General features: G+C 36.0%; 1 protein-coding gene across 8 annotated transcripts in view; it reads right to left on the bottom strand.

Moving 5' to 3' along the window:
- The window catches only part of CACNB2 (calcium voltage-gated channel auxiliary subunit beta 2), a 242,335-nt gene that overhangs the window by 19,181 nt on the left and 208,689 nt on the right, over positions 1-14,465 (bottom strand). For 5 of the 8 annotated variants that reach the window (XM_066198668.1, XM_066198677.1, XM_066198721.1 and 2 more), the window contains 5 exons: positions 13,787-13,863; positions 9,813-9,946; positions 6,293-6,373; positions 5,952-6,010; positions 2,806-2,915 (listed from right to left, as the gene is read on the bottom strand). In XM_066198668.1, coding sequence (XP_066054765.1) covers positions 2,806-2,915; positions 5,952-6,010; positions 6,293-6,373; positions 9,813-9,946; positions 13,787-13,863 — 461 coding nt within the window. Of the gene's footprint in view, positions 1-2,805; positions 2,916-5,951; positions 6,011-6,292; positions 6,374-9,647; positions 9,668-9,812; positions 9,947-13,786; positions 13,864-14,465 lie in introns of all 8 variants that reach the window. The other 3 variants (XM_066198686.1, XM_066198696.1, XM_066198732.1) reach the window with 1 other exon arrangement.

Raw genomic sequence — 14,465 nt, 5'->3', positions numbered from 1 at the left:
TGAATAAATTGATGGGATTTATTTTCAGAAATGTAGTGTCTGATTCTTCAGAGTAATTACCACTACAAATTATATTCAAAATAAAAATACAGGAAATCCTGATTCCTAGGGATTCTTTCTTCCAAAATGGAACATAACCTTGAAGCTTCTTTTAGAAGTCAGTACTGAGACTCGGGACATTCCTGATGCTGCTCTGTACTGTCAGTACAGAGTATCAGTACTGATCTCAGAGAAAGAAAAAATTCTTTGAGCTGGGCTGGGAAGGAAAAGAATACCTCCCTAGTTAAATTTCTGCAAAGAGTAGAGCCTAAAATAAGAGAATTTCTGGGGAATGAGGCTCCACAAGGCTGATATTTTACAAGGTACCCAACAGGAGCTCCAGTAGTCCATAAAGGACTGCCTGCTTTCCATCCCCCTTCTCCAATGCATTACCATGCAACATGCTGCTTTTGGTGGTATACACTATTATTTGACAGCTCCAAAGCTTGAACTTCTGTTTCAGCTACAATACTCGGTATTTCTACAAAAGATGCTTGAAGCATACCAAGAACACTGGAAAAAAATAGCCATCTTCATAAAGTCTGTAAATAACTAATCCAGTACTATACAGCAGTTCTGTCTCAGAAGCAGCAAAAGACACTTGCACTGGGGCAATTGCATTGCATCCAATTCCCCACACTATATATTTTTCAAGCATATTAAGGCAGAGGACCGGCGGAAAAGTAGTCTGTAAATATTTGACCAAAGACTGGATCACAGCATACATAATCTAAAGGTACTAAAAAGCTGCACAGTTAGCTTTCTTATTATCACTTCCTAACCTTTATTTTGCACTACTTGAATTTGTAAAACTAATAATATTCTTTTAATAGGATATTTTGTTGACTTACAGCAAATTCATCACTCAAACTGAAAAAAAAATCCACAATATAGTGCAAAATTGCCACTCACCTACTTCAGCCAACTAAATACCCACAGCAGTGGTGTGTTGTCACCTACCAGCAGACTACAATGATGTTTTCTGATTCTGACTCTATTTTCTGCCTTGAGGTACATTGCAGGTAGGCAAGGGAACAGGCTGTAACATATCTGGTACTTTTTTCTTTTGCCTTCTGCAAGGGTTTTCCCACTGTCTTACAAAAGCAGTTACCTTTTCTGAGTCCAGCTTATTTTATCTTCCAACGCTGCTGCCACATCGCTTTCGTCCCTGACTTCCTGTCTGATTTCTGTCCTCCCATGGTTTATTCCATGCCTAGAGCACTGCCCTGGCGGTGCTTTATCAGTGGGTTTGTCTATCCCAACTCCTTCTCCCTAAGTCCAACCTTTTCCAGAATGTATTTTCACTACTTGCCTTCCTGCCTTAGCTTGGCCAGCCATCTTTTCCTCAGGGTGAACATCTTTAAAGTAAACAGCTTTTTATTCCATTCTCCACACTGCACAGCAAAGGAGGAATTGAAAATTGAAAGATGAGCATCTTTTCACCTCAGTTTTGCTTGGCTGCCCTGATTCAGTCTGCTGGGAGTAGGTTCTGCTCAGCATCATTGCTGGACCTTGCCAAGGAAAGCTGAGTCTTCAAACAATTCAGATGCAAAGCTTGGCATGTGTTAATAGCAGTTTCTAATTATTTGGTCAAGTTTTCTCATTGTTTTCACAAAATTGCCCAGAAACATGTAACTGAAATTTTTTTTTCAGTTCACTACCAAATTTCAAAACCCTGCTAGATTACTAGAACAATGGAAGTGTTAAAGCTTCTGAAAGAAGATTTGAGAATATTTTAGCATACATAAAATTGATTTTTGCTGTAACTTTATGCAAGAATGACCCAGTTGCTTAGGTCAAAGATCTTCGAAGTCATTTTATAAATCAGTTAATGTTTAGAACAATTACATGCAGCTGAAAACCTGGTATGCAGCAGGAAATCTTAGTTAATAACAGGCCTGTTAGAAAAACTGAAGAGACACATCTACCTACCTATCCACATATTTGCATATATACATAACCACTGTTATCTTTTGGGTGTCTCAAATTGAGCTCACTCTAGAGGAAGGGAAAAGGCAGTCAGGAATTAAGACTCCAAAATGATCACCTTTTCCTCCTAACTCAAAGGACACCTTGGGATGGGAAGCTCCAGTGCAGCCTCCTGTACTGTAAATGGTAACATTTAATTATAACTTCTCATCTAAGCTCATTTTTCTCTCTGGGTAATAAATGTTTAATTATTGATACAACTGGACAAGTTTCAGTACAAAAAAAACTCATGTAAGATGACAGATATTTGGACTATTAATGTAGCTATTATTTTTAAAAACATCTCTCTTTTTGCATCCCCCCTTTTTTTTTGTACCAACCTTATAATAAGTTTAAACTAATACCAAAAATTCATAAAACGTGTACTCCAATAATTTTTCTCAGGCTTCATGGCAGTAGCTATCGCTACTAGTAATCTTATCAGAAATAATGCATAATATCAATAATATCCATATAATTCCAAGTATTTGAAAACTGTCACTTCTGTTTAACCAGAAGAACATGTCCTCAGATTTTTATATGGATGGCTGCCTCTCCACACTGAGACAAACAGCAAAACATGAAAACTGAGCACAAGCAGAATAAACCAAAATCAGCACTATAGGAAGTTTACCTGATAGTGATTTAAAAATGATTTCTAGTGCCAGAATTTCTGAATTATTATGGGAAATGTGATTTTCTCACAGCAGAGAGAAGGCTATTTTTAGCATAGAGGTATGAAATGAGAGTAGCATATTTTACAGGCAATTCGTAGATAGCATCATTATAGGTACTTACCTAGGCTTGATCTCGTGTTGGATCGCTCTATTATCGCATGCTTACTGGGATTGTTTAATACTGAGCGTTTGGCAAGCGAGATGTCTGCTGTGACTCGTGTAATTGATATACTGCAAAATAAATACAGTAAAATAGTACTGAACGTTATTTCTCCTTCAGGGATGTGGGGAAAATTCTCCTTTAACACTAGAAGATGGCTAAGACTGCAGGAAAGTTAAGTTCTCAGCAGCGCAGTATATTTCAGCCAATCTGAACAGAGAAAAAACTTTATCTAACTAAATACTGCTACAATAACTACTGGTAAGTCATTCTCCTACACGTGCCTGGGGGGAGGGGAGGCAGGAGGGGTTCAGAGATTGGTGCAGAAGACGGGACTTCCTTGGGGTTTCCAGGTGTGGTGAGGGTCTGACATTTCACCAGTACCCCTACTATGAATAGGCTGGTTTCTCCTTTCCCTGACTTCTTGAACGTTACTGAATGACAAGCTGGCTGACTTTAGCCATACCTGTAAGACACGTAGGGATATGCAAAATTAAATGGTAAAGGTAAAGCTTATCAGGGAAATGAGTCCAGCAATATAATTCAGGGGGTTTTTTGTTTGTTTTGGTTGGGGGTTTTTTGGCTTTTTTATAGTTCAGTTTACTAGCATGTGTTTTTGTAACAGAGTGCAAGAGCTACCTATAATTTTCCAGAAAGATTCATGCTAGCAATATGCTAGCCACCTAAAAATAGGAACTGTAACTTGGAGAAGCACATACTTGAAAAGTCTAGGTTGACTATCTGGCAGGCACAGTTTTGTGTTTATGAGAAAAGATGAGCCAAGAAAGAAGTGGTAACTTTCGGTTGTTTGTACTGACTTGCTACATAACCTTCTGCATATTCTTCTTCCTAGGAAAACAGTTACTTTGATTTGTTTTGCTTTACAGGGTCAAAATGCACTCTTAAGCTCCTTTTCAAACTCTCTGGTCTAATGAGGTTTAGAGGTCGCATTTTTCCAGTGCTGAGAGTTAAATCAGACTGATAATATTCCCTTGTTCTTCCGTGTAGGATTTTACTTGCAATTTAAAAGAGGAAATGGATTTGCTAAGAAGTGGGAAGGGTCCTGTCTAGCAAGAACTGTCAGATGCTGTTTGTTCATCTGAAATGTAATCCAGTAGGCCATTTCCCAATGAACTCAACATGTGTATGCACTTATCTAAAAAATGTAACAGAGCCAGAAGTTAATATGAAAAAACATATTTATGCACACAATACTGATTAGCAATATAATTTTGGAAATCTAGGTGTGATTTAACTTAAGCAAAAATCACAACGAAAGATTGTGATTTCTGGCACCGCTCCTCACAGACAGTGCCATTTGTCCTAAAATTAAACCAAACATGTATATTGGGATACTTATTAGTTTTCTTTATTTGCTAATGGAAGGACAGTACAAACTTTCACAGTTTTTTGGTTTTTTGTGTTGATTTGGATTTTTTCTGCCAGTCTTTCTTCCTACAGGCAATAGAAAAATTTTGCCTTCTTAAATGAAATTATGGTATATTGAACAACACTAGATTAATCAGTCTGTTTATCTATGAAGAATACTATTTTTCCTGTTCAGACTTTTTACCATCTTTCTGAGGACGTTTCCATGTCTTTGAGAAACGTCACATCACGAAGACCAAGTCTGCTCTCAGAACAAAGGGTGTGTACATTCATATTGCAAAACAAATGCAACAAGAGCAGGGACAGCAGTGTGGCAGCTCAAGGCAGTAGCATGAATCTGAGAATCTCTGGTGCAATTCTGTTCAGGACCTTAAGTAATGATTCCAATTGCTACTGAAGTTTGGGATGCTTCAAGTCTGCTACTATAGACATAAATTTTATTTGGAGTATTTGTGGATTCACCCTGCCACAATTGGATCTACAACTGAAAATGTGACATGCTCCAAAATACTTGAAGACATAAAGATGCAATAATTTTCTTCTGCTTGCAACAAATGTTTTGTTAGCTTCTAATTCTGAAGATGTGTTATCTAAGGTTTGACAATCCTGACTAATACAAAGAGGGACTACTAAAGTGGTTAGGTATGGACACCATTACTCTGACTGAGAAAATCCACCAGTTTAAACCACAATGCCTGGTGCCTGGTATTTTAAAGAACTGAAGCTATTGATAAAAAACTTCAAGTCCCCTCTTCAAAGTTTTCACCACAGCAGGACACACAGAATAGTGTTATGGATCTGTCCACTTCCAAACTAAATAGAACATTCCTTGAAGTTACAGATATTATTATAAGATCTTCCTGTTTTCATAATTATTCCTCCCACGGTCAACCCATTAGGACCCATTAATCTGGAGCTTGATCCAATACCAATAGAATCATGTCTGGAGAACCCATCAGATGTCTCTGCTTCATGGGTCTGTGATGTTGGAGTTATAGACCACAGCACTGCTTTTAGAGACAGACTATTATTTGACATCTGTACTATAGTAATGCCTGAAGGCTCAAATACAAATCCCATTGTGTTACAGCCTAGTGTGCTGCAACTACTTGGATCAGAATCCAGTGAATGCAGCCCGTCTGCTGCCAAGGGTGACCATATTTCAGCAAGGTGGGGGACTGCCCCACCCCTTCATCCCAGTCCTTTTGCAACTTCCCACCGTAGAGCCCAGAACTACCGTCAAACTAAGTTCCTATCTTGAGGGATCAAAAGTTTGACAATCCCATACACCAAATAGTCTGAATCCCGTATCACTCTATCCAAGCTGCATGCCAAGTAAGGAACTAGAGCTGAGAAGAGGAACCATGGCTCTTGTCAGTTTGCTCAAAACCTGGGGAGCATTGATGAGATATCACTTGAAAAATACTTTAAATAACTTTTTAATCTGTAGATAAATATCTAGCAATTTGGAGTGTGAATGTCACAGTCATCAAGAAGAACACATCTTTTTTTCCACTCTCAGCAAGTATATACCCCAGAACACTTCCCACTGCAACACAGCCTCTGCATGCTCTGTCAAGGAAACTTCCAATCCACACTACAGTCCACTGATCAAGGAATTAGCTGAGATTCGTAATTTTGTCCAATGTTGTTATTTCTTAAAAACCTGGTAGTACCCAAATGGAACCTGAAATGTATTTGCATTGCAAAGTACTTACCGCCCTTCGAATCTATGTTTTAAAAAATCAAATAATGCTTTTTGCATCATATCTGTTACCTAGAAGGAAAAAAAAACCAACAAATTAATAATCACATAGGAAATTCATACCTAATGCTAATAATATTATATAATAAAGCTGACAATAAATCTTGCATCTGAACAACAGGATTGGAATGCAATTTATTCTTCATCTCAATTCTGACATGAAGTAAAATAAAAAAAAAGCAGCTACTGAGTAGGAGTAAAAACTGTCTGATGTTTGCCTATATTATAAATTATTAAATACAAATGAAGGACAGTATTTTGTCAAAAATGAAACCATTTACAACGATCAATTACCTCATATCCCTTCAGAGAAGGCCCCACTAAAACTACTGGTCGCATAGAAGGCACTACATCATAGGGAGGGATGTGCTCTGTCTGCAAAACAGAAAAAGTTTTCAGCATCACAGCATCTAGATAAAGTGTTACACACTCTTTACAATATAAGGAACTCTGAATTTCCAGTAATGTCACAGGAATCTCAGATTCATTAACTTTTCCCAGAAACTGGTAGCATAAGATAAGGACATAAGAAGTTGAGGGATTTATTTTGAAAAAAACTTTTCTTTGACTTTAGGGTTTCCTGTTTTTATTTTTGCTCAGGACAGTTAAAAACTCTTATTCTGGGTCATGCACATTTCCCACTGCATAATTCCTAACTGGTAAATTGGAAAGGTTATTTCCAACAAGTAATAAATTGAAATTGTTAATTCTACAGATTTGACATCTGTTTTCAACACAAATTTTATACAGGAAATTGTAAAAGAGAAAAATAGAACAAAAGGGGATGAGAAAAGCATAATGCATCTTATTTTTTAATGTTCAGATCTGCCCACTGCTTAAAAAAAAAACATTGTGACATCACTGCAAATTCCCATGGCAGCACTCAGTCTGACATTCACATTTGCACCCACAATTCAATTACAAATTAAATCAAAATAATGACTGCTCAAGTTATTATTTCTAGAAAATTATCATAAGCAGAGCTTGGGATATCATCTCTTCCACTTTGGGAAGTTCTTGTCACCACCCAAGAATGGATTCTGGTAGTACCATATTCACCAAAATACTAACTGATGTATCATGCACAATTTCTAAAAAAGGTATTCTAACATACAAAGATAAAAAGATTGTCTCCTTTTAAGGACTGCAAAAGTTTTATATTGTTATCACAATACAATTTTAAAAAAATTACACTGTGGAGTTTGCTATTTTTTCTTCTTTAGTAAGTGGCTGTTCAATATATATGACCATGAATGGAGTCTTTTCGGAAAGAGTTTTTTTATTCGTAAGGAAGGTTTTGGTTTATCTTTGTCTTTGGAAAAAAAGACTGAAATCCAAACCCAGAAAAGTGTGGGTGTTACAGAAAAAGAAATGCCAGATCTATTTTTCAAATGCTTACATAGTACAAATACATCAGTCAAGATCACAGGATACAGACACTCTTCATTGTTCCAGAGCTCAATGTATCCCAAGGTATTTTGCAATAACATTAAAATAAGTATATACATTCCAAAACACAAACCCACAAAGACAGACATTTATACAGTGACAGCACACAATGCTACACAAGCAGCAGTCTAAAGCAGTCTAAAACACAGAAAACATTTTTGTGAATGTCCCTCAGTGTAATTTATTTTTTGTTACCTGTAGTTTCACAAGATAATTAAAAACATGAGAATGAATACCAGCGCCCAAGGCATCATAAGCATGTGAAATGAATTTATTTTTCACAGTACAGAATCTGACTCAACATGTTTCAAAGCAAACCCCTGCAAATAGGCTGGGCCTGTATCCAAAAGCAGTCCTCCACTGTTCTTGCTAACATTTTTAATAATCTGATAAGCATATTTGAGACAGATTTGAAGAAAAATTCATTACAGTTTTGCAAGTGCTTTTAGCATGAGTGCCGTGATGCAACAGATCTTTGTCTAAATGTGTCTGACTTAACCAAAGGCATTCATGCTAGAAGTTAACTAGCTATTTGACAATCAGGGCAAGCACAGAAATTACCTTATTTGATGGAATATGGGGTATTTTTAAAATCTGTTCTGTTGCAATGGGCATTTTTTTTCTAATCTTTACAGCTTGAAATAATGAAGCTGTCAGCAGAAAACTGAGTAGAAGTTATCTAATGGAAGTATTAAAAGTTCTTAATTTAGCAGTAGAGAATCTAATATTTTCTAAGAGACTGGCACTGAACTATAAAGCTTCCATTGCAGATTCAAGTTCAAATATGAACTCAGAATAAAACCTGGCAGATTTGACCATTTGGCTTTTACTCAGTGGTTTGATTATGTGGATTACTTTGGGATGGCCATCCAGTATGTACTGTAAATGTCAGTATTACAAACCCCACTAACACTAGTAATGATTCTGATATGGAAGAAAAGAGACACCACAGAGTAAAAGAAAGACGTGGGACTAATCCTCATCCAGGTCTAAGGTGGTTCATCTAGAAGCTGCATCTTTGAAAGATGCTTATGCAGAAAGCATCCAATACATGTCAACACGTATTATTTTTCCTTATAATTTTTATCCAATTAAAAATATGATTAAGTAAGAAATTACTCAGAAGTAAGAACTCATTGTTGATTTCCAAACCAGGCTTAACAGACCAAACTGAAGCCAATAGTAGTGACTTTGGAAATGAGAAGTATTCAATACTATGTAAAAGAGTTCAAGCAAAGAGAGACAGAAACAAAGATCTATTTATTAAACACGAGAGCATCCGCAGCAGGGACAACAATGTCACTTGGCACTGTTTAAGCACTATAAAAGTCTGTTATTACCTGTAGATTTAATTGAGTGGTTAAAACCAAATGAATGAGAGCTATGAAGACTAAAGATTTTAAAACAAAAAAGTCAAAATGTGGTATTTCACTTCACAGTTTGGCTGCTACCTAATGTCTTGCTAACTTATGCCAGAAAAGGTCCTAGAAACATATTGCAGCTTTTTGCAACAGGATGCCAATTGCATAATTCTGTAGTTATCTGGGTTATCTATGGAGAGACATCGGCTCTCCTGGGAACCACCAGTACCATTTCCAATAGCTGAGATACTAAAAAAGTCTCTCTGATGGATGGCAAGAACATTTGGCTGATAATTTATACATGACAACAGAAAAAAACTTGAAGTAAACTGTCAAAACAAGTCTGAGGTTTTCCATTGGTCTTGTGCACTTGCAGACTGTGCACCTAGTGAATTAGAAGCTTAAGTACAGACTAAATTAAAAATACAATGAATTTAACAATTTCTTCTTAAGTCCAATCTGATAGATAGTCCAGTCTGTATCTGACAGAGTCCAATAATGATTTCAACAGACTGAGTAATTAAAAAAAAGAAAAACTTGAAAAAGATATAGAAAGAATAAGCATGCGCTAGAGAGGTGCATTACAATGCAAGAAATAATTTTCTCAAACATTTAGAAGGCCTTCTAAGTGTGTCCTATTATTCCATCAAAAAGGACAAGTACGTAGCAGAGTTTCACAGACACACTGAACTTTTGCCTGTTTTCCTGTAATGAATCCACTATCAGCTCAACACATCTCTTCATCCTTAACTCTAGAATAGCTGCCTTGTTAATCTGGAGTCATAATGCAAATGATGCCAGTGGCAGGATAAACACAGGCAATGTCGATATAAACTTACCGATTTCTGCTTCTGCTTAGCTACAGCAGCATGGAAAAGAAACAAAGAACAACAAAGCATGCATGTTATTGGCTTGTCAAAGGACACAGACAGTTAACAGGACTAGTAATGCGACGCAGTGCAGGTGAGCAGGTGGACAGATGGGAGCTTGGAAGTCGGTGTTACCTTCTTAAAGAAGGGCATTCTTTTCTCTTTGGAGTGGGGTGATGTTACACTGTTTGCACTGGGTTTGGGGGAGCGATGGTTTGCTGGAATATCATTTTCTTCTGCATCTAAGCCAGTGGCATCTATGTCTACAGCTATATACAGACAAACAATTCAGAATTATCAGATGACAGGGAAAGTAAAGATAGGTTAAAAAGGAAATTACAGGTAAAGAGAATTAAAACTGTCCAGATAAATAAATAAATAAATAAATAAATAAATAAATATTAAAAGTCAACCATGAGAAAAAAAAAACAATAAAACAAAAGGAAAAATTTAAAGGTGCTGTACATTAGGATTAGAAGACAGAAGGCAATCTGTAACAGCTACTGTAACATTTACAAAATAGACCAATGGCCAAGTTTGTTCTTGTTACACCAGTGTAAATCCAAAGCATTCACTGGAATATATTAGACTTCCACCAATGTAAACAACAGAACCTGGTCAACAACATTTGAATTATTTTATAGAAATGAACACTAATTGAAACTGGATATCAGTTGAAACTTGAAATGTCATGACTGGGTCTATGGGATATGAAGGAGTAGAAGAAAAATCACTTTTGACGACAAAATCAGCCAGACACTGGTACAATGTTATCTATGTTAATCTCAGGATGGACTACAATTGGCATTTTTAATCTTTTTTAATAAAAATGCATCATACTCATAAGATATTTATTAGGAATAATTAAACACAGATCTACTAATAGTGAAAACTAAAAAGAATGGATAGCAGAAGAAAGGAAATTTATCCCAGCTTGGCTCAGAGACATGGATCCTATGTAAAGAGTGAGGACAAAGGCAGGGTAAAATGGAAGTGAATACCATTGCTGTTCAATCTCTACCTCAAAAGAATACATTAAAAAGATGTTTATACCATAAGCCCAAATTAGTTACCCTTTTCAGCAAGTAATAAGTTTCAACAGGAATCCTCACAGATTTAGTAATAAATACACTTTCAAAATGCAAAGTCATATTATCCTGAATGTTGAATGGAACAGATACTTGCCAACTACATCTAAAACAAAACAAAATCAAACAAAACCTTTGTTTACAACAATCAATCCTGATCTTAAGTAGTGATTTAAACTTGTCTTCAGAAAACAAGTAGATGGACAAAAGTGAACCACAAACATGCATACAACATCACCCTCACGTGTGAAGATCTTGCCCACCTCTCCACTCCCTCTGGGAACACACGCTTATCTTGCCATGCCATTAGGTCGAACTGAGTCTAACCCTAAACAGATCTGTAAGCAAAATTGTTTGTATTGACTTTATCCAAACCCTTAATTAATCATTGGAAACTATTATGAAACCATCTTAGTGACCTGATTTCAACTGCTTCATGAGTGGGACATCAACTAATACAGTGGCATGGGCTGTTAAATTACGTAACAAATAAATATTTCTGTCAAGCCTACGTGCAGCTACTGATGTAAGAGACACTTGGGGTAGTGATCTCTTTTGTTTGCATAAAGTACATTTTGCCATTAGAATTATGCAGAGATCTAATGTCTTGATGCCTGACATTCCCTGAGTTACTGTGCCTTTGAGTCTGCCCTTCCCAGGAAAAACCCAGTGAGTAGATCCACACCCTGTTTCTATAATCCTGCTCCTAAAAACAGCCATCATATAACATTTTCTTCTAGCAACACTGTACTTTCATCCTCTTCATAAGTATAAAAAGAACATATTATCTTTTCTTGAATACAGACCAGCACAGATGCTGTAAATCACTCACAACAAGACACATTAAAACTCCTTTGGTTCTATGTTCAACCAAAATTGTCAGTAAAGAAAAATCAGTTACCTTAAGCTTTTCCTGTAAGAAAGAAATGCAGAATTTGATCAGCTAGTTACCAAAATCTCCTTTTTTCATTCTCAGTCTTCATACTATGGAACATCTCCTGTGACAGTTCCTTTACTGTTAACTATCTTTAGTTCATTGGGGTTTTTTCAGTCATTTTCAGCATTATTCTTTCCCAGTTTGGTGGCCCAACAGGATTGTATGGATTGTTTGCTATATCAATATTGATTATTTAAATGGATAGGAGCCTGTCTTTCATTTGTTTTACACAGGTTCTTCATCTCATTTGTGAGTTTGTTTTGGTTTGGTTTTTCTGTGGCACTATTTTATATTGAAAAAAAACATCCCTGACTCAAATTTAAAAAATGAAATTAACTTATTCAGTTAGTATTCTTCAACTTATTAAATAATTGATGTATTCGTAATTGATTATACTTTTATAGAAAGGAGGTGTGGGAATAATTACTGAATTGTGCTTTGAAGTCACTTGAATTCTTGTTTTAGTCACAAACTATGCCTCTTTCCCCTTTCTTAGAATGTCTTAAGAATGTCTTAAAAAAATTATTGTAGACTCAAAATCTTGTGATCAGAGAATAAGCTAATTTGCACTATCCATACATTATTTTCCAAATCTCCACTGTAACTGAATAAACTTCAACAGATTTCCTTCTTTCTCCGGAAAACCATGTTTCTTGAAAGACAGTGTCTGAAGAAATTACTCAATGCAATGAAAATTAGAGGATGGGTAGCCATCAGTCAAGCTGGTAGTCTAGGTGATATCAGTGCTCCTAACTCTAAATTCTGTGCAACATTCTGGAAATATATGTACTGGTCTTCAAGTGGTCTTTTGATAGCAAATATTATTACAGCATTTCAGATGCTCTAACTATAAAATTACAACATAGGGCCACAGACAATTTTATTACAAAAATGCAGTTGTTGAAAAAGCTGGCCTTAAAAGTAAACACATCAGTTTAAAACCATCAGAAAATAAAAGATTAAGGTGTGTTCTACACACTTGTTACAGACAGACATTAGTAAACTAATACAATATTTTCAAAATAAAAGAGAAGTTAAACTGAGGTGGAATTTTTATAAACAAACTACAATTGTAATAAAGTTGGTTGTTACTAATAAATCCATGGCTTCACAAGCCAGATATATTTTTCAATTAATTAAACCAAATGAAGCCACCACAAAAACACGATTTAATTTCTCTATCTCCCTTCTAAATGACCAAGTAAATACTTTAAATCATTCAGGCTCATTTTAAGATGCCTGCTCTATAGGCCAGACTCCATATAAATGAATATGATTGGAAGATCCATGTCTTTGCCTTAGTATACAAGGCACTAGCAACACTCATTAATATTTTCTGCTTTCAGGTATTTACAATGTACATGAGGAGATAAAACATCCAGCAGCACAGCAGCTGAATTCAGTAGAAATTTTTTTTTGTGATCTTCTGCTGTGCTTTTTTTATGGAGCTAATGCTAGCATCCTCTACCAACTTGCCATGTATTTGCTTCATACCACTTGAATCAAACCTAACTAAAGTTAAATTGGTATGTTGATGCTCTAAGTACAAAATAGTATTTTTGAAAAATTTTTCAAAGGCAAAAAATATCCGGTATCCTAGAATTACATGAAGCACATCCTCATGATCAGAATTGTGAAACTAAATGTGCCTGATGTTTTACAATAATGACTTTCTTGATGCTACTGCAGAAACCTCTCAGGAACTTCTATTTTTACTGCTGCTTTTTCTCCTGTATAAGAAAGTATTTATTGTTCAATAGGAGTGCTCAGACCAGACCAAACCTTCCACTATCCTACTGTAATGCAGTCTCACAGATCTATTATGTCTTTGCTACAAAACTCTGTGGTAAAAGCAAAGAGGGAATTTTGTGCATTAACAGCCCTATCATTGCCTGAACTTGCTGGCTCCGTTCCTCAACCGACTCCATTACTTCAAACCACCCCAAACCAGCCTTATCTGGTAACACATCACTTGAGTTTTACCTATAAAGAATGGGGAATAAGAAGAAAAGGTCTAAAGGTACACGAATTTTAACAGATTAGGTTCAAGAGTCTCTTCACCAAAGAGTTCACAACCTACTCACCAGATGATGGAGGCGTCGATTTTCTGGAACTAGGAACGATGTCACCCAAACTGGATGAAGAGTTTCCTCCTGATTTACTGGAGTAAAGTAACAAATTAGTTTGACGTTCTGTAGCTTTCTCAATATTTAATCTAGTTTATTTATAATCTGCCTTCTAAATGAGGTGCTAGCTGTGAGACAAACAGTATTTCTGGCAGTGGTATAAAATATACATCTCACACAAAATGCGTGTACATTTTGAGACCTGAGGAACTGCAAACATCAATCATACTTCCTGTGCTGCTGTGCAATTCATTTTGCTGCTCTCACTTCCTCATTATCTTAATGCAATTCAGTAATTAATATGGCTACTGGTATATATTAATTAATATTACTACCCATTAATAAGAGCAATTCTGAAGCCAGTGAGCATATCTGTTTTCTTTAGCTGAGGAGTTACTGATAAATTCCTAATGAAGATGAGACTGTGTCTATCATCTTTTCAATTTAATTAACATACAAATTCTTTTGTTTTCTCAACGCAATACAGAACTTAAGAAAAAAAGTCAAACAAAGTTAAAGCAGTTTAGGGTTTTGTCAAGTTCTGCTTTGTGAAAACCTATCCAAGTTGTGAAAATGAAACAAGTTGTAGTCTTTTTTATTTCAGTTACCATTATGAGAAAACTTCTGAAAAGGATGT

This window comes from Chamaea fasciata, unplaced genomic scaffold (assembly GCF_029207755.1).
Source record: "Chamaea fasciata isolate MVZ Bird 193981 ecotype frontalis unplaced genomic scaffold, bChaFas1.0.hap1 SCAF_1, whole genome shotgun sequence".
Taxonomy (NCBI): Eukaryota; Metazoa; Chordata; class Aves; order Passeriformes; family Sylviidae; genus Chamaea; species Chamaea fasciata.
The sequence above is the reverse complement of the archived record's forward strand: the minus strand, read 5'-3'. Positions and strand labels throughout refer to the sequence as shown.